This window comes from Lithobates pipiens, unplaced genomic scaffold, assembly GCF_037356315.1.
Source record: "Lithobates pipiens isolate NorthernLeopardFrog02 unplaced genomic scaffold, aLitPip1_a1.2 Scaffold_3, whole genome shotgun sequence".
In the NCBI taxonomy this organism is placed as follows: Eukaryota; Metazoa; Chordata; class Amphibia; order Anura; family Ranidae; genus Lithobates; species Lithobates pipiens.
In genome coordinates, this window is record NW_027507790.1 from 163,865,027 (window position 1) to 163,885,884 (window position 20,858).

Sequence of the window (20,858 nt, forward strand, 5' to 3'; positions counted from 1 at the left end):
GCCCTGATGAGGCTGCACTGATGAGCACTGATATGCTGCACTGATGGGCACTGATAGTTTGCAATGATGTGCACTGATGAGGCGACCCTGATGAGGAGGCACTGATGGGCACTGATAGACGGCACTTATAAGTGGCACTAATAGGCAGCACTGATGGGCACTGATAGACAGCACTGATGGGCACTAATAGGCTGTAATGATAGGCGGCACTGATAGGCATCACTGATAGGTGGCATTGCTAGGCACTGACAGATTACACTGCTGGGCACTAATGGCAGCACTGGTGGGCATTGATTGGCAGCACTGGTGGGCACTAATTGTCAGCGCTGGTGGGCATTGTTGGGGCTGCACTGATATTCAGGACACTGATGATCAGTGCCCTGATTATCAGTGTAGATGTCCCCTGTGTGGATTTGCTAGTTATCAGCTCTCCTCTCCTCACTGACTGTCAGCATGAGGAGAGGATTGCCGATAACTGGCAGATCCTGTTTACATAGAAGAGCTGTGTCCTTGGTCCCAAAGGATGCAGCATCACAGATCACTGCCAATGCGTGCCACAGGGGGCGCGCAAGCGGCGCGAACACGGGAGGACACCATATGATGGGCTCCTGGAAAAGTGTAGCCACGCTGTAGCCTTCGTTTGGCTATAGCGTGGTTGTGAACAGGTTAATGCTTATGCTACTAGCATTAGTAAATAGAAATGTCTTATTTTTGCTTGTTTTAAACTTTTTTTATTTCTTCAGTTGATTCCTTGTTGCTGACCTGGGCTAAAATGATGTCACACATCCCAGGAGCATTCATGGACATTTTTGTTCACCAGGAGGAGGGGAACACACGCTCTCCTGTCTGCATGCCTGTGCTAAGTACAGATAGATTCCAGGAAGTAAATGCTACATAATTCATCTGCCCTTACTAAAGATGGATGTGGCTAGAAATGCTAGAAGGGTGTTTTTCAAAGTGATTTCTCAACAAAATAAAGCATGGAGACATGGATGGATGGGCGAGTTTGCTTTGCATACACAATAAAATATCGCATTTTCAGTTTGTGGTGCTCAGGTACAATTTAGTTCCACTTTAAGTAAAATATACTCCTACACTGCACTATTGGTGGCAGCAATTGGCTCTGCTTTATATCCAGGGTTATATATCAACCATAAACAAGAGAAAGAAGAGATGATTGAACTACTAAAACCACGTGTTCTTACAACCTTGCTGAATTTAGCCATATGTTTAAGGTGGACAGCAGAGGAAAATAAAGTAAGGAAAAAGTTATTACAGTTCTCTAAGTTTGAGGCTTGGTGATACCCCCCCCCCCCCCCCCCAACCCTGGTGCCCAAGGCATTGACTTACAAGTGACATTATATTAAATACATATTAACAAAGCTTTAAAGAGGGGAGCAGTGACCCAATAAAACTCTGGCTCAACTATTTTGTTTTAGTTTCCACCTAACAAAGTCTAATGAGTGCCTTCCACATTCTAGCGCAGATATAAATAGTAAATAAAACTATTAAGGACTTACAAAACCCACTACATTTATAGTCCTGATTTTTTTCACTTGTATTTAATAGAAAAAGGCTGGCCATACATTATACAATTTACTTATTCAATTTCCTTTAGGTTTTCCTTCAACTATGTAGTGCAAGGGCCTGCCTGACTGCATACAAATTGAAAGTGTTTAGGCTTGACCCCGTATTATACGGTTTTGGGAAACCTAAAGGAAAATGGTACAACAAAAATGTATAATATATGACCAGCCAATGTATCATTAAAGCAGTATTAAACCCAAAGAAAGCATGTAATATATTGCGGAATGCCATTTCTTAGATGTGATGTCCGCATTAGCTTTCTTCTATTGTCATCTGGTGATCCAGCCAGTCAACAGAAACAGAAAAACAAGCTGCCTTCCAAATGTATCAGTTTACAGGGATTGGACTTCATCGGCTTTTATTTATTTATGAAAAACGTGTGTTACCATAATGATAAAAACAGTTTGCAGTAACTGATTATAAAGCGTGAGATGGAGTTTGCCCTCAATTTGTTAGTGTACCTAAATCTTTATTTAACACTACCCACTTCTCAGATTGACCATGCTGCTATCTGCCCCCTGTGCCCCTTCATCCAGAGTGGGGACACTCTAATACAGGAGGTGTGTTACTGACCAGATCACCTGGTAAAAATGGAAGGGAAAAAAACCTGAAAGAAAACAAATGTAGCCACCACATCTCAGGATTAGTGAGCTGCGATATATTACATTTTTGGGTTTAATGCTGCTTTAATATACATTGATATCTGTACATGGATAATACAGTAGAAGACACACTCCAATAGAGCCTAGCTGTAGTGTGCACATTTTTTAATTCATTTTTACACCTGCATTCGACCTGTTCTTGCCACACTGGAACACTTGTGTCATTTATTTTCCTTATTAATATATGCACCTGCATCCACTGCTTTAATCATGCTCTTACGCTCAGACTATAAATGTACACATCAAAAAATGCCATTTCTAGAGACCGAGAACAGACACACACTTGTTTTAGAACCTGGCTTTGTATAATTAATAAATATGAATAGCATCCTAAACTTAAGTAATGTTGGTGGAAAGCCAACTCCAGTCTAATTAAACAAACAGGATATTGTATTAAAACTAAGAGCTTTCAAAATCACAAAAAACATACATTTATCATATTTTCAGTTACGTATCTTGCAAAAAGAAAGCAGTAACATGTAAACATAAACCTGACATCATCACTAAAGCCCAGTGTTTACTTCACTCCATTACAACATACTAAGGGGTTGAGTTACTAAAACTGGAGTGTGCAAAATCTGCTGCAGCGTTGCAGCCCTGCATAGAAACCAATCAGCTTCCAGGCTTTCTTGTCAAAGCTTTATTAAACAAGCTGAAGTTAGAAGCTGATTGGCTACCATGCACAGCTGCACCAGATTTTGTACTCTCCAGTTTTAGTAAATCAACCCCTAACTGACTAACAATGCTACTTATAAATGGCAAGAAAAACTGGTTGTGCTTTTCATCATTTAGCTATGACAAGCAGAAGAGGAGAAATGGTCACACAGGAGCAAAATTGTAACTTCTGCACATAGCCCTAGCAGTTAATATAATGAAAACTTCATATGTAGGAATGTAAAGTTATAGTTTTTAAATGATAAACTTGTACATATTGAACATGTAAAATTAAATTAAAACAAACTAAATTAAATTAAAAATAAACAAGTTGTGATGGTGGATACTTTGTATGAATAACAGCCTACTGAACAAAAAGTAAATGCTCGCTTTTGACAGGCAGGGAAAAAAAAATGACACAATCGAAAACACAAACCAACGTATCTGGTCACACAATGACAAAACATAACAAGAGAATAGAAGGCATACCTGTTTCATTTTCAGGAATATTGACGATGATGACATTGATAGAATGTAACTGCTGAATACCTTCTTCAGTAGACCCAGTTGAAGCTGTACCAGTGGTGTCATCACAAGGTGGTTCTTTTGTTTGTTCTTCTGAGCTTCCACTGGTGATATATTCTGAATCAATTTCTGCTACTGGCTTTTTACTTGTCAGATCAGATTCAGTTGTGGCCTTTATAGGAGCAACAGATTCATCAATCACTATTGTTCCTTTACTTGTCTCCTCATCAGGCTCCCCATCAATCAAAATTGGTTTCTGAGTGCTAGTTGATGGGGGCAATGTCCTAGGTTCTAATATGATCTCTTTTAGTGGTGTAATTGTAGCTTTATCAGTCACAGCAGATGATGGAACAATAACATCTTCTCCAGAGCCTTCAGTAACATCTCTAGGTTGATCTGTAATGGCAGCAGGGGTTTCTGATGAAGACGAGGCAGGGTGAAAACTGGATGTACCTTGTGTTGTCTCTATACCTTCTATAGATTTTTCTTCCACTTCTGATGAAACCTTAGTATCTGGTTCTACCTCTGTGACAGGTTTTTTAGTTGCACTGTCCACCTCTGCAGAAGAAATAGGTAGAGAACCTGCTGTAATCTCCTCTTGGATAGCTGTTACACCTTCTTGAACTTTAGGAGCAACAGTTGTTTGAGGCAGCTGTTCCTCTGTCACAGTTGTAGTTGGTAAATCAGTCCCTGCAACATATTTAACTTCATCTTGTGTAATTGTAGCTTTATCAGTCACAGCAGATGATGGAACAATAATATCTTCTCCGGAACCTTCAGTAACATCTCTAGGTTGATCTGTAATGGCAGCAGAGGTTTCTGTTGATAACAAGGCAGGCTGAAAACTGGATGGACCTTGTGTTGTCTCTATACCTTCTACAGATTTTTCTTCCACTTCTGATGTAACCTTAGTATCTGGTTGTACCTCTGTGACAGGTTTTTCAGTTTCACTGTCCACCTCTGCAGAAGAAATAGGTAGAGAAGCTGTGCTAATCTCCCCTTGGATAGCTGTTACATCTTCTTGAACTTTAGGAGCAACAGTTGTTTGAGGCACCTGTTCCTCTGTCACATCTGTAGTTGGTAAATCAGTCCCTGCAACATATTTAAGTCCATCTGGATAAATTGTGCTTTCTGTTTTATCTTCATCCAGTTTCTCAGTAGGGATATCAGTGATTGCAATCTGTGTGCTTGCTGTAGTTTGCTGGCCCTCAGCTGTTGCAAATTGCTCAGTTTTTCTATCCTCCTCAACACCGCTTCCTTCAAAAACAGAATCTATATATTTTGTAGAAGCTACAGATGCTGTTGGTGTACCCACTGGCTCGAGTTTGACATCTGGTATTTCTGCTGTTTGGGTTTCCTGGGCTGAGGCAGTTTCAGTCAAAACAGTTGCAACATCTTTTGGTGATGCAGTACCATATTCTGGGGTTTTCTCAAAGGTTGCTTGCGTAGCTGATGGAAACTGTGCTGTTTTATCCAGATCTGTCCCTTTAGGCAGCACATCTTCTTCAAGCATTCCTGAGCCTTCTGTTTTATCAGATGGGTAAACTGTACTTATCACAACTTCATCAGTCACATCATACTTCATTTGCAATGGTGATCTTGTTGTTAGATCAATGGATTCTGGCTGATCTGGTACCAAAGTAGAAACTGTTTCAACTATTTCAACTGATGGAATTTCAATTTTTTTAGTAAAAATACTTTCTTCTATGGGTAGGCTAGTTGTCTGTGCCTGCTCCTCTACAGTTACAACTGTACCAGTTGATTCTTCACTTTCAGAGGGCACTTCTGCTTCTTCTACGGGTTCACTGATAGTAGAATCAGGCTTCTTTGGCAATGTGTCTTCTTCTTCATCAGTGACTTCTGAAACTGTATCAACAGCTGTGGATGTTTTGATTGTTTCTGTAACTTCATCTAGTTTAGATAGGGTGCTGGTGTCAGGTTTAAATACTGTGAATACTTCTAGCTTGGTCTGTACACTGAAAGCCTCTGGATCTTTGGGTGTGAGTGGCTCACTAGTGGTCACCGCAGCCTGCTCAGAGCTTAGCCCTGGCACAGTGTTAACTGCAAAATCTTCAATCACCTCTGTAGTAGATTTAGCATCTGTAAAGTTTGGTATAATAACTGTTGAAAAACTTTCTGCGCTTTTGGCTTCCATTGTTTCATGGGAAAGCTGGGAGGTAAGATCTTTCGGGGAATAAGTTGATATTTCAGGTGTTTCTACATGGGCTCTTTCAGTATAAATGTAGGGTTCTTGATATTGATCTTTGTCAGCATCTGGTTGAATTCTTGTAGCTTCAAGATTCTGTGGGGGTTCTGGTGTATCTGGAGGATAAGATGAGTCTTCACCAGTAGTCTTTGAAGGTGAAGTTATAGCTTGTTCCCTTTGACCCTCGGTCTGTTCTATATCAGTAGCCACTGGAGTCACTGTAGTTTGTTCTCTTTCTAACAATGTTGGAGATCTTTCCGAAGGTTCTGATGGTTTGCTGTGAGTATCTTCCACAACTCTAGATTGTACAGTAGACTGCACTTCATCTTTCTTCGCAGCTGGTGGTGTTGTAGGAACACTTGGCTTTGGAGTAACCTTAATTGGCTGTATTTCTACTTTTCTCAGGATGCTTTGAGTCACGGGTTCTGTCGGAAATACCAATTTAACTGAGACAGATTCAGTGATATTTTTTTTATCTGAAAAGTTAAAACAAGAACTTAATTAAAACATAATAAAAATTGTACTTTTAATGTGCATTATTTTCAACTATTTATATTTAAAAATATGTGGAACCTGTTACAATAAAGTGAAATAAAGTTGTATTTTACGATGTTGTTTCAGTAGCTTGTAAAGGCTTTTTGCCAAAATATTACTCAAAAAATATACAATATTCAATGGTTTCCTTATTCTCACAAATTATTGCCAAACATTTATACTTTTATATTGCATTTTTTTCATTTTAAACAGCAATTTCCTGTTCTTGTAAACTGTCTCGAATCATGTGGTAAATACCTGTGCTGTCTAAAGATAGACTGATCATGTTTTTAAGTCTACCTGTGTTGGGTTATTTTCATAACATACCATAAATTAGTTGTACCATAAATGTTGTGGATGTTTTTTCAGGTTCCACCTTAACATACAATTCACCGACTGTAAACTTGGTAAGAAAATACTAGTTTGATATACAATCAACAAGCATACAATTATATTTTAGAAAGAGAGTTTGAAAAGACATTGTGGCAAAAGCTACTTTTAGTTACTTTATGTAATGTATTGTTTGCTAAAAGCCGTTTATTACAAACCTGATGCATATGGCCTTATTCACAACAGTAGCAATATAAAAAGCAAAGTGGTAAGTGCAAAATTATAAAATCATAATTTTCATGTTACTTAAGCCAGACAGGGCAAAATGGCATGTGGTACTTTAGCCATGCCATGTCCTATTCCACTATGGGGTAAACTTTAAAGCCACACATGGTCTCAAAGGGTCAGCTATTGCAGGCAATACCCAATGGTCATTTTGAATATGTCTGCATCTTGCAGAGATGTAGTGTTTTCCTCAGTTACTACCACAGCACAGGCCCCTGCATTGAACTGGTAAGGGGTCCTAGAGAAACCCTTTGCAAGTTCAGATGATTTTTTCTTTCTTATTTGCAGAACCCAAAAATGAATGCTACACCTAATCACAACAGACATGCTAATTATAACTCCAACCCTGAAGCCGACTCATTCAAGATGCATACTGTACTTAGTGTTCCCTGTGAATATTGCACTTTGTACCTAGTAGTCTGATACTTGCACTGTGTTACGGAAGAAGCTCTATGATTATATTATGTATGAATGCTTATTAAATATAATGAAAACGTCCACCCCCAGTTTACTGGTCAACACCAGGACACAGTGCTAGAAAGATGAATTCTGTGCACCATGTTCAAAATGTTTTTTAACAGGACCCCAAACAAGGGTCACAATTGCAGTGCGTTTGCAGGCACCAGATTGCATAGTACCACAGTATGCGCTACTTTTTCTACTTTTTGTGCAGTCAAGTACAATTTCAAACCCATTCGAATGAATGGGTTTCCAACTTGCACTGCAGGGGAATGTACACGAATCACACAGAGACGAGGAGCACATTCCCGTGTGATTGTGGTATAAACCCACCCTAAATTCATCTCTATTTGGTAATATACCCCAAAAGTAGAAGAACATAGTATAAATAGAATGTGTGCAGCAAGTAAAAATGACACTCACTTTTACATTTCGCACATCATATTAAAGCTGGCCATAGATGGTTCAAATCTCAGGCGGTTCAGCAAGGACCAGCCAAGATTCAAATCATCTATGGGCAGGCTGATTATACCTAAGTCGATCGATGGATTTTTGCAATTTACTATAGCCACTAGCAATAATCCCTGTGTTCTCCTGTCAAAGACGGCTATCCTTGCCCACCCCCGCCAGGAGAACACCCGCGGGAGGGATTCCTCCTGACTGTGTTGATGGGGGAATCTAGTGATTTTCTTTCCTGCAATCCGTGGTTGCAGGAAGTAAATTGCATCAGCTATGGTCAAATTAAAGGCATTGTAAAGGCAGAAGGTTTTTTTTATCTTAATGCATAGAATGCATTAAGATAAAACACCTTCTATGTGTAGCAGCCTCCCCAGGACCCCTTAGTACTTAGCTGGGCCCCATCCAGGGATGTCTACGATTCCCTCGGCTGTCCGAGAATCTCCATCCTGATTGGCTGAGACACAGCAGTGGCGCCATTGGCTTCTACAGCTGTCAATAAAAGTCAGTTAGCCAATCGGGAGAGAGAGGGACGGGGCCGAATGGCAGCTCCGTGTCTGAATGGACACAAGGAGCTGCAGTTCGGCTCGGGTACCCTCATAGCAAGCTGCTTGCTGTGGGGACACTTGACAGGAGGGAGGGGCCAGGAGCAGCAAAGAGGGACCTGAGAAGAGGAGGATCCGGGCTGCTCTGTGCAAATCCACTGAAATAAAGCAGGTACGTTTAAATGTTTTTGTTTTTTTGTTTTTTTTAATCAAGATTTCACAATCACTTTAAGTCTATGTAAGTTTCTGCCATCCAGATGTAATGGAAAATGTGGGGTATAAATTTACATATTGGAATGTATCTTCTCCAACACACTAATCCAAATGGCCAACATTTGCACACATTTTTATTTTTAAAGTAAGATGATAGTAAAGGGGAGTTTAAGGAATTAAAAGGAAATCCATATTTATGTGTGAAATTTTCTATATACACATAACAGTTTTACAAAGACCAGGAATTGTATTTCCAGATGCTATCTGGAGTACCACCTATGTATTAAATATTATCGGAATTCCAATCAGGAAGCAAAACTAGCAAAAGTAGTATCTGGGTGGTACCTCTTAATGATTAGCGACTGATTTTTATTTATTTTTTACGTATGTAAAAACTGATAAGGACTATTGCAGATGGTTTCCATAAACATTATCAATGCCTTTTCACTGAGATTCCTGTTACATGGCGTGTGTATTAATAAATCATTTGAATGAGCTATTTAAACCTGCATGACTTGTCACCATATACCTCTTCAGTCAGTGTTTCCCTGCTGAAATCCAGATGTGTGTGATGTCACTCTGAGATTACAAGACAGCAAAGTATGAGGGTGTGCCACCATCACTATCAGTTCAAAGGAACTAAAATGCCTTGATATATCTTATAACTGGTCAGTTATGAGTGAAAGCTGACATTTTAATCTATTGCCCAGATCTTCACTAATACCCCTATTCTTGACTCGATTACTCATATAAAATATTGTATACAGAAAATTCCTTTGCTGTGAGAAGATATTCTAATTTTACTGGAAGGAATCATCAAAATGTATTTCAATTATGTTCAGGTGATTGCTATGTAGATAAGAGGATGTGTGTTACCTACGGTAATGCCTTGAAAACAGGTGTTCCAAGCCTGCAACTGGTCAGATACATTTGTTTCACGTGGAGCACATATTTTGGCTTCTTGTAGCTCATACACACAGGCATTAAAAATGTCTTTAGAAGCATACAGCATATATTTTTTTACGTATCTAAATGCAGATAGCAATCCATCAACCCAAACCTACAGCTGCGTCTACATATGAGCATGTATGCTGCATTTAGCCCGTGCACAATAAGCGTAGGACGCAGATTTGCAGATCTGGAAAACAAGAATAAAAAGATGAGCACAGCAGAGGGGCATTACTTGGGCTTTAAGGGCTCATTCAGCCGGATATACGCATATTTTCTGCATGAAAAAAAGTTTTTCTTTAATGCAGAAATGATGTAAAATTATGTGTATATTGGTGTATATTGGTGCTAGATTATGAATGCCACTCAAGCTAGGGAAGACAAACTGCCGCAATCATCAGAGAGAAAGGAGCAGGCTGCAAAAGGTTCTCACCTGAATTGATGCATCTATAAAATCAAAGAAGCACCACACTCCCATCCAACCAACCTAGTGTAGACTTATGCCGCGTACACACGGGCGGACTGTATGGCCTACTTAGTCCGTCGAAACACATTTCAGCGGACAGTCCACTCGTGTGTGGGCTTCAGCTGACTTTTTCAGCGTGCAGTCTGGCGTACTATAAGTATTTCGGATTTTTCGAAATTCTGTCCGTCATACTTTGGTTTCAGCGGACAATCCGCTCGTGAGTAGGCTAGTTCGACGGACTAAGAATGGCGCATGCTCAGAAAGGATTTACACGGCGGAAGGGTGCATTGCTGTGTATTGGACTTCCTATTTCTAGTCCCGTCGTACGTGCTGTACACGTCATCGCGCAAGCTTTTGACGGACTGTTTGTGCATCCGTGTGTGGTCAAGTCCGTAAATTCGAAAGTATGACGGACTGTCCGTCGGATTGTATGACGGACTAAGTAGGCCATACAGTCCGCCCGTGTGTACGCGGCTTTAGGGTACCCTATGATTAAGCTTTGGTGGGTGGGGTGAAACAAGTCAGGGGTTGTGGCTTTGGCGGAGACTCATGGTCTGAGGGAGTTTTCAAGTCTACACTAGATTGGCTGGATGGGATTGTGTGGCACTTCTTTGATTCTATACTTTATACACAAAAATTTGATGAATACTAGTTACAGGTTGGTGCTGTTTTTGCCAGTGGAGCCAAATGCATTAAAGCGGAGGTCCACCGAAAAAAAGAAAGAAAAGTCAGCAGCTACAAATACTGCAGATGCTGACTTTTAAAATAAGGACACTTACCTGTCCAGAGTGTCATCAATGTCCTCACCCAAAGCCGATTTGTCCCTCGGCTCCCACGTGGAGGTGCCGGCATCTTCAGAAAGGGAATCAGGAAGTGAAGCTTTGTGGCTTCACAGCCTGGTTCCCTACTGCACATGCGCGAGTCGCACTGCTCCTGACTGGTTCCTTCTGTCTTCTGGGACCTGTGTGTCTCCCAGCGGGGGGAGGAGGGGCTAGACATTGCATAGATTGCCACGGATTCTGTGACGATCTATCGCTGGAAGTGGGAGCAAATACCTGTATTAGACAGGTATCTGCTGCCCCCGAAATGTGCCAAATGAGACACCGGAGGGGGGAGGAACCGGATAAGTGGAAGTTCAATTTTTGCTTCACTATACTGTAGCAAGGTTTTTGATTGTTTTTTATAAAGAAAGGCCACTGTAATATATGATTCTAACTAGCTAGCAATACGAGTTTGGTGTAGTTGACATACTGCATTTGTATCAGATCTGTGGGGGTTCCCAATTCATAATTTTCAAGTAAATTCTATGCATTTTTTACCCTTCCATGCATACAGTGATTTTCTTAATCTATTGTAAGGATTCCTTATACTGCTCTCTTCCTTCAAAAGCAGCCCACATGATAACTGATGGACCAGACAGGCAACTCTGACAACATTGGGATGTTGTCTACTGAAAATATATGCCAGTGTCACGTATACAAACAACAATACAAAAAGTTCTAAAAGAACACATAGCAATGCAGTGCCATGCACCTTGCTGCAATATTACACATGGATGTGTGTGTACCCCCCCCCCCCCCCCCCCAGAACGCACATTTAACTTGCTAATCTTAATTCTCCATATTCAATCAATTTCTAAAACAGGACTGCAGGACTTAGAAAGTGACCTAGAGACAGAGATACATTGAAAAATGATGTATGCTAGATTTTTTTCCTAATATTACAGCTGAACAAAATTTCAAACACTAATATTAAAGGTCACAGGGATTTAGTTAGTCGTCAAGGGAGGAGTAGAAGGTTTTTTACTGTTACACAGCTGCAAAAGGTGACATCATTCCTTTTTGTTAACATCTGCTTCACAGGCCTTAAGTTAAGCCAGTTGTAAATGATAGCATAAAACCAGTTTTTTCCAGATATGCACTGAAATCAACATAAAAACACAGAGATCTTATCGGGTATGAAGAAGGGTATTTATAAATACTGATTATTTACACTCACTGTAAATCAATGTGTTCTGTACCACCATTCAGGCATACAACACAGTTGAAGATCAAAGACCATCTGACCAAGTGTGAAGAGATGCATGGTCAACTTCCGAACCACAGACAGTGCAAATAAGGATACAGTCTTTGATCCTTCATGTTGTTGACACGTGTTCTGCTTTTATACCATGCTCACATGGCTAAGATTGAAAGATAGTACAAATCCTTCTCCATTTTGCTACCAGAGGTAAGAATGTTGTAATCTTTGTATTTACTCTTGTCTTTAGAAATATTAACAATAACAGGAAGGACGTGATTTTGTATTCAAGCAGACTTAAATGAATTGTTAAATCGTTTATTAGCTAAAATGAAAAAAAAAATAATAATAATAATAAAAAAGTAATTTGTTTCATTTGTTGATTTCTTGGATTTGGACATTTTGGGGAAAATAATGCATTCTTGAAACAGAATGTGTTTTTTTATGGCCTTGGATTGGATCAGAACATGCAAAAACATGCAGGAGCGCACGTGTACACACAATACCATCAACTGTGAGCCACCAATAAATCCAGCCATACTGCTAGAGAACATAAACAGAAGGTTCTATGAAAACACCCTGAAAGGGGAGATCAGTGTTCAGGACAATAAAAACCTGCAGAAGGCTTCATAGTTGGTGTTGTGACTCACTGAAGCAGCTTTCTCCACAAGCTCCCACGCATCCTTCTCTAAACCTACATTGGGCTTGGGTTTATGATTATTCCCGGAGGATTTGGGTATCGTATTATTTTAGGTACTATTGTTATAGACAAATGTCTGGCATCAAAAGAAAGGACACTTGCCTTATAGCTAAGGATGAATTCTCAATCAGGACCATATGTGCAAGACTGATCTTAGAAAAAGATTCTGTCCTTTTGTATTTCATAAAAATCCACGTCAGAACTGCCCCTTTCTTCCCTGGGTGTCCATTGCTCTTCTGTCTCGCAGCAGGGTGTATTTTTTCTGCTTTGCAGCATTTTATGAATCAGTTAGTGCACCTTGTTGTTCCTCCTCATAAAACACCCACCACCACCTTTCCCAGTTGAGTCTGATGCATAAATGTTTCATATTTCTGATTCTGGCAGAAATCCTAAAGGGGGCTCATTGCTAGGTTCTGAGTCCCCCTGTTCATTAAAAAAAAGGAGAACCCTAATAGCTGAACTTCAGTCAGCTATTGCTTCCTTTCTAATTGAGGCAGTAGGCTCAATCCAATATGGGGCATTTTGTCATGAAATTATATACATCTCTTGTAGCCAACCTATGTGCACCATCCAAGAGGATCTGTCCTTTAAGGACCCTGCTGAGAAATTGAAAGCACTTTCTTTATCCATCTACTCCTTCATTAGAACTGACCTTTCACCCATGCTTGCCTCTGCACTCATTTCCAAGACTTTGGCTGACTGATCTTTATTGGTAAGTAAGAATTTGGAGACTGCTGGTGTTGATACTCATCATATCGATTTTTTTGACTAGATGTTCATTACACTGAACTTTATATATGACATCGCACTTGATGTCCGAGTCAGGTTTTGGGCTTCTCTTTCTCCTATCCAAATCTGCAGGGTGTTCTGGCTTAATTGATGGTCAGACAAGTAACAAAGGTTTTGTTATGACTAGCCTTTTTGGGAGACTGACTTTTAGTATCTTTGCTGGATGAAATCCCCAAAGTGTGACAGGGTAGTACTCAATTACCCCAGGCACACAAAACTAAGGATAAACAGTGCAGGTAGACACCTTTCTATCCTACATAAAAGCACTTCTTTCATTCTTCCCAGTCGGATTCCAGTTCCCCAACCCATAAGTCTTCTTCCATCCTCTCAGGACTTTGTGAGTTCTATATGTGCTATGCAAAACAAGTGTTCAAAACTGGAGTGCAATCTACCTCTGCATTAAGGTCCATCCCACCAACTCTATCAGAAATGAAAAGGCTTTTGATGGCTTTCTCGGAGATTTAAGATGATTACTTAGCGGACACATGGGTATGGGAAATAATGTCCAAAACTCACAGAATTGAGTTTTGCTTCTGTCCTCCACCATAATTTTTCTCTCTGTATATTCCCATGACTCAGAAAGATTTTGATAGAAACCTGTTTAAAGTTCTGGGACTTAAAGAAGGCATTTGCCCCATCTTGGTCTTAAAAGCTCTAAATGCTTTTCTTCATCCGCAAAATTGTTGGATGAAATCTATACAGTCAGTCGTTGTCTCCAATCATCTTAGCATCTATTGACATGAGGAATGAATAGTTACTAATTTTGATGTTTTCAAATCACTGCCTATCTTTTTCACTTTATCATGGGTGACATTTGTATTTAAATGTGTCAATAACAATGGGAACCTTGGAGGACTATGGATGGGTCCTAAACTTCAAGCAGTCATCTCCTTCTATTCAAAATGCTTGGAGTACACACACCATCTCATATATACATTTTAGACCAAAGTATACTTGCCAGAAACTGACACAACTGCAGGATTAGGGTTGGCAACTTTGATCCCAACATCCTAACATTAGTCTTCAATTACAGAGCTGAATGCAAGTGTTTCAGCGGCAAAGAAGGTAGTGTCTATCCTGTCCTGAATTACATTTTCTGTTTATAGCATTGTCCGTGGTGGAAATTCCTGGAGAACTTGCAGGCAGACGTCCATATGGGGGAAATGATTTCTCCATCCAAAAGTTTTCTGAGACATTCATCTGCATTTGACAATGCGTTGGGGAACACTAGCATCTTGTAGGGAGCTCCATTTGATCTTTCACAAGACTGCGCTGAGTCCAAGAACCAACATTTTCCGTAAAGTGTTTTTTTTCCTTTCATCTTAATGAACATATTAGGGGAAATTTACCAAAGCTGGAGAGTGCAAAATCTGGTGCAGCTCTGCATAAAAATCAATCAGCGTCCAGGTTTTATTGTCAAAGCTTAACTGAACAAGCTAAAGTTAGAAAGTGATTGACTACCATGCACAGCTACACCAGATTCTGTGTGCACCAGTTCTCCCCCATGATGTTGCTATCCCTGTGCACCCGTTCATTCCCATGAGATTTCTCTCCATTGCCTGCTTGTGGTGAGAATCATCAGCATTTACCTTTCCGCCATTGCTTTTTTTAGGCAGACTGATTCCTTTTTTTGTAATTTCAGAAGGTCCTAGAAGAGGTTTTCCAGCTGAGCATTTCTTGGGCTTTCCATCACCAGGCATTGGTGTCACAGATTTGTAAGGCTCAGAACTGGTCTTCTGAACATATTTCTATAAAAATTACAGTAATGTCTTTTTTTTGTAATAGAAAACAGATTCATACTTACCTACTCTGTGCCTTGAGCAGCCCCGAACTTCCTGTTCTTGGGTGCCCCTCTGGTGCTGTTGGCTCCTCCTCTACCGCGAGTTCCCCCATAGTAAGTCACTTGCTATGTGGACCCTTTTACGGCTTGATCCTAAGCCATGCTTCTTGCGTCCATAGACACAGACAGGGTAGCTTGGCCCTGCTCTCCCATCACAAGATTTCACTGGCAGCAGGCAGAGCCAATGGCCTCTGCTACCTCAGTAAAGCCTGTGAGAGAGATTAGAGAAGACAGACCCACTACAGACAGGCACATTGCTGGATGGAGTGAGTATAGAGAGGGTGAGGGGACAATCCTGCTAAATATTTTTACCTTAATGCAGAGAATGCTGAGGTAAAAAATGTTTAGGTTTTAGAACCCCTTTAAATTTTACAAGGTCCCTATGTCTGCTTGTGCAGGTGCTTGTTCAGTTGAATGGTTCTGCAAGAGGCTTTTTAATATTCTTGGTTTCCTTTGTTTTTTTTTTCTTGTTGGGCTGATTAAAAAAAGACTGTCTAAACTGAAGAGTATAAGTGTTTCCACTCTATTATGGAAATTTTTGGACTTCCCTAGGTTGCTTAGTTATCATCAATTTGTGTCCCTCAATGGACAATAGTACAAATGTATTATCTTAAAATCCTTTTCTCAGAACCATTGAAAGACATTTTCTCTTTGGACTGCTTGCTACAACTGAGTAGGTGTGAGGTGGCAACTACTGGTAATTGGATTAAGGTAGCTGGTCTTAAATTTTCTATGTGCATAATCATCTTTTCTCCTGTAAACAGCAGTATAACCCTTGGTTGCTTAATTATCATCAAGATGTGTCCCTCACTGGACTCCAAGCAAAAAAATATCCTATTATTATGCATTGTAATATTGTAATACTATAAAAAATTATATGGTACTTAGCAGTTAAACTTTCATGTTAAGTCAATTTACCCAAGCTATGTGCGTATGACTGTTTTTTAATATGTGATACATAAAATCAGGTTATTTCCAGGTAGAGAAAAATTCTTAAACTGTTGGAACAGAAATCCTAGCAGACAAAAAAACAAACAAAAAAAAACAAAAAAAAAACCTGTAGCCATGCGTTTATTACAAATTATCATTAAGTGTATTTTTAAAAGTAGCTAGCGCAGGTATTGGAATTTGATTTAGTAAGAACCTCTTGCAATTTCCTGTATAGCTGAGGCTCAAGTACGAGAGGGAAAAGCAGCACAATAAGCCAATTAAGTGCGCTGCAATGCTCACATGCTAACAAGAAACATGCAGAGTGACAGAGATATGATCTCATCAGTCTTCTCCTTCACTTTCCAATCAGGGACAAGGCCTAGTTGTATTATCTAACTGCAGTAGAGATAGGTTAGGTCTCTAGTCATTTAAAATGTTTGCCTAAAGTTCACATTAAAAGCTTTAGACTATCCACTTAAAATAGAAAACGTTGTCTACAATGGGTTAAAAAACATGTAGGCAAGCAACTCTGAAAAGTAGTCATTCTACTTACTCTGAATGCAGTAGGCTGTATACTTCTCCTTTGGCTGAGGAAAGTATGTCTGATTGCTGAAGCGATATTTAGTCCTCACACCAAGGAGTCCACCACCACACTGGGGTCTTGCAAAAGACACAGGATAACGTACGCTGCCATCTGAAAGCCAGCCATAGTCACACTGGTCAAAGCCTTTCCTCCAAGCGGCATACAAGTCACCAACAGTTGCTACAGCTGCATTCCTGTTCTCGCATTCTGCTTTAGCTTCTTCAAATGTCAGCTTTTTAGGAACATGGAATAAGTCGCCTAAAATACAAAACATATATTTAGGAAGATTAAAATATGAACTGTGAAACTATGTTGAAACACAAATATACAGAATGCATTGCAGGGTGAGCAGTGAACATCCTAGAAGGAATGTATAAGTATAAACTAACAATCCCATGTTTTGGCTTGATTGGCATGTTATAGCCCTGATACAGGCTTTTCGATAACTAGACAAAGCCTAACATAACAATAAGTTGCTATAACAAATACCGTTTAGTATAAATTTGTAAAAATTCTTGTGCTGAAAGAGTGTGAGATATTTTACATTATATTAAACAAAACACAGCTGTGTACAGTCTAGTAGAGCCCCATTTCCATTGAAAATGTTTCCATTTTTAAATGCCCATGTTTAGATAATCCTTATTTCAATTTTATTTTATATCTTTTTTTTATGTAAATGTACATTTTGTTTAGAATTTCTACAGTATATGCTTTGTTACACATTGTGGGCATGTTATAAAAAAACAAATAAGGGAAGAGTATATATTGGCTCAAGCTATACTGCTACACGTTTTGAACTGAAAGTACAAATAACTGCTACATGCACCAGAAAAAATGTTTTGCCCTCCAGCCTGCTAACAGTCATTTAAGAAGAAAAAGAGATGGGGCTTTAAAGGTGCCACCAGGAGATTATATACATGTACATTAATAAAATATCCACAAGCTTTATTTGTACATTAAAAACACAAATTTTTGATCACATCCAGTGTATAACATGTACATTAAGTATCCATTTGATATTAATATCAACGTGTTTCACTAGAAACTCACTTTCTCAGGATTCATGGCTTTTGTACACTTTCAATCTAAAAGCAGTCCCAGATAAGCATCGATCTTACAGCATTACACATATCCCCTACAACCATGGAATACTTCCTTCATGCATAGGACAAGAATTATGGTGTTCAACAGCCCATGCTGCTTACTCCATCAACATAGAACAAAAGACCCCTAAACAGCATAGAAGTCCATGGTTGTCCTGGGCAATATGGGACCTTCAAATATGGTGCCATCAGATTTATGCTCATCTGGGGTTGTTTTTAGATTGAAAGTGATGTCTGCATGTACAAATGATATGAATCCTGAGGAAGTGAGTTTCTTGCAAAACATGTTAATCTGTAATGTTAGTAAAAATATCAAATGGATACTTAATGTACTTGTTATACAGTGGACATGATCACATTTTACTTGTCTTTTTATTGTACAAATAAAACTTATGGATATTTTACTTATGTACGGGTATATGACCTCTCTGTGGCATGTTTAACGTCCCATCTCTTTTCCACCTTAAAAGTCCATTTGCATGCTATTTGCTGTTCTGTAATTAGCAAAGGTGCCCAAAGAGGGATGTTGTTACTGACAGGAGGGTTTCACCATATATAGTATAGTGTGATAACTGCTACACACACTTCCCTCAGCATGGGTCCACTTCAATCCTGCAACAATGATTTTGACCACCACAAAATTGTATGAAATAAAATAACACTTTATTATATCATTGAACCATTTAAAAACAATGTTAACATATGGCCATGTGTATGATAATGGTCCATAAGGTCTTGCCTGCACAAATGTGTCCTAGGGACTGCAACAAAAAGATTCCAAAGGTAGCAAGAGTTATGAAGGTAACACTAAGAACCTGCATAGATTCTTATATGGATGTCAAAATCTAATGACATACATGGTATATAGTAACGCAATGATATCCTAGTAGTGAAGAATGTGAGGTTGATTTACTAAAAGAATTGAGAACATTCACACAATAAATTGTGTGAAGATTCACTTCAATGGTCCAATAGGTTTTAAAAGCAGATCCCTGTTTATATACTGTATTTTGTCTGCATGATAGGATAATTGAGCTTTAGATCTTGAGATAATTTAGATCTTAAGATAAATTATCTTTATAAAATCAGCCTTAATGCATATACTTGCAAATGTGCATCCAAAAAAAAATGATGTCAAAGACTTCCTGAATATGGGTATTCAATATAAAGTTTGAAAGAGAACGTTTTAAAAGAGTAAACCAAACCCGCAGTACATGCTAATTCTAAAATGAATGTTAAAATGTAACTTGTGCATAGAAGGCATGGTTTAGCCAAACTGCATTTATACATAACGCAATTAGCTAAATCATAGAAATAAAAAAAAAAAATTTTCAATTGAGCTGAACAAAATGTATGAGAACTGTGTGTTTTTGAAGACCAAGGTTCAAAGGAGCAATTGGCCCCTTATTTTTCACTATATTCAGCTATTTCAGGCTGTGACCAGCAGATGTGAATTAGAAATTCACATGCAATCCTCTGCAGTGGGATTACTCAACAAGAAGTTAGTTTTGTGTAGCAAAATCTAATCATATTTGTAATCTTATTTCATGCATTTTCATTTTTGATAAATCATTTTTTTTCCTTCAAATATATGTTTAATATAATTCACAATTTGTCTTGTGGCTTTTTATGGTCTTGTATTGGACCCCCTTACCAAAGGAATTTCTTGAAACTTGATTCCAATTAAGCCAATACTACTGATGACAAAGACTGTTTCCCTGAGTAATCTAAGTAAATTAGAAAGGAAGCTCACCATCTAATAAAGATTTTCGTTTTAAATATTTGCTATGTTGCCTCAAAGCTTTAATTGCTGAATAAGCCACTGCCTCAAAGCATTTGTAAAACTGCTGCTCCAGCCATATAAACACCAACAAAGGTTCTTTGCTTCTAAGGCATTCTCTATGGGAACCATTGGTAGTTGTGAGTGGTGCACTGATGTGTGAATGCCAGGCTACACCTTCACCTCATGAAATGAAGAGCCAGACAAAAGGGTCTAATAGTAATAACACATGAATCAAAGAATGTCCTCGAACCATTTTCCAGCCTTAGTTTATTAAGGCCGTTACTGGCAATGTACTCTCTATAAAACAAGACATAGCTAAATTGAGTATTTAGTGGGCTAGCACAAGCCAATGGTGTCAGACAATCATGGCCTCTCAGAGACATTGACTTGTTAAGACACCAAGCTATGTAGCTCCTTGTGTGTGTGCAAGTGTGTGTATATGTCTTTTCTTATTCATTAAATGACAGCTGCAAGTGTCCTGGCATTTTAACCATTAATTGCTGCATATTGGGAAAGTAAAATGCACCCATAAGTATTGTAACTAATAAAAACTTAGAGACTATATGGAGACAAAAGTAGAAACAAAAAATCAGAACCATCAATGGCCGAATCCCTTTTCTATCACACATCCCAGGAAGAAAACAGAGCTTAGAATTATGTATTTATTTTTATGTATTTATCTAAGTATATTGATTTGAATTATACATTGGGTCGCCCACTATATAAACCGCCAGTCCACCCTTCTACACCGAATCAACCCACCAAACAGTAAGATGTGCTTCATAACATGTACCGTAAGTGTTCATTCTATATGTATACTGTACTATATGCTCAAAAAAACTATGTATGCAACATTTTTGCACACTGCCCTGGCTGTGCAAGAAAATGCATCAATCCAATGATGAACAGCAACACTGCTGAAAATAAACCCAAAAACTATATAGAGTTTATTTAAATGTTATTTCTGATGCAATGGGCATTTAATCAGTTAGCATATACTGAAATGGGTAATAAAATTAGTAACTTTCAAAGAAAACTTCCAAAAAAGTTTGAAATAAGGAGCTGTTGAAATCACCAGCTCCTTAGTTTCTACCTTTATTTCATAAAGAAAGTAAAACTAATATGTAGCTCAGGTACCTGGTACACTGAAAATTATTTTATCCATGCCCGATGCTCCACTACCCTATGCCGATTTACAGCAAATCTGACACAGAGGAGACAAAAAGCCTTAACTGCATCAT

General features: G+C 38.9%; 1 protein-coding gene across 2 annotated transcripts in view; it reads right to left on the reverse strand.

Moving 5' to 3' along the window:
- VCAN (versican) overlaps positions 1-20,858 on the reverse strand; it is a 131,248-nt gene that overhangs the window by 61,746 nt on the left and 48,644 nt on the right. For both annotated transcript variants that reach the window (XM_077462440.1, XM_077462442.1), the window contains exons 6-7: positions 16,702-16,989; positions 3,393-6,110 (exon numbers count right to left, since the gene is read on the reverse strand). In XM_077462440.1, coding sequence (XP_077318566.1) covers positions 3,393-6,110; positions 16,702-16,989 — 3,006 coding nt within the window. The remainder of the gene's footprint in view (positions 1-3,392; positions 6,111-16,701; positions 16,990-20,858) is intronic.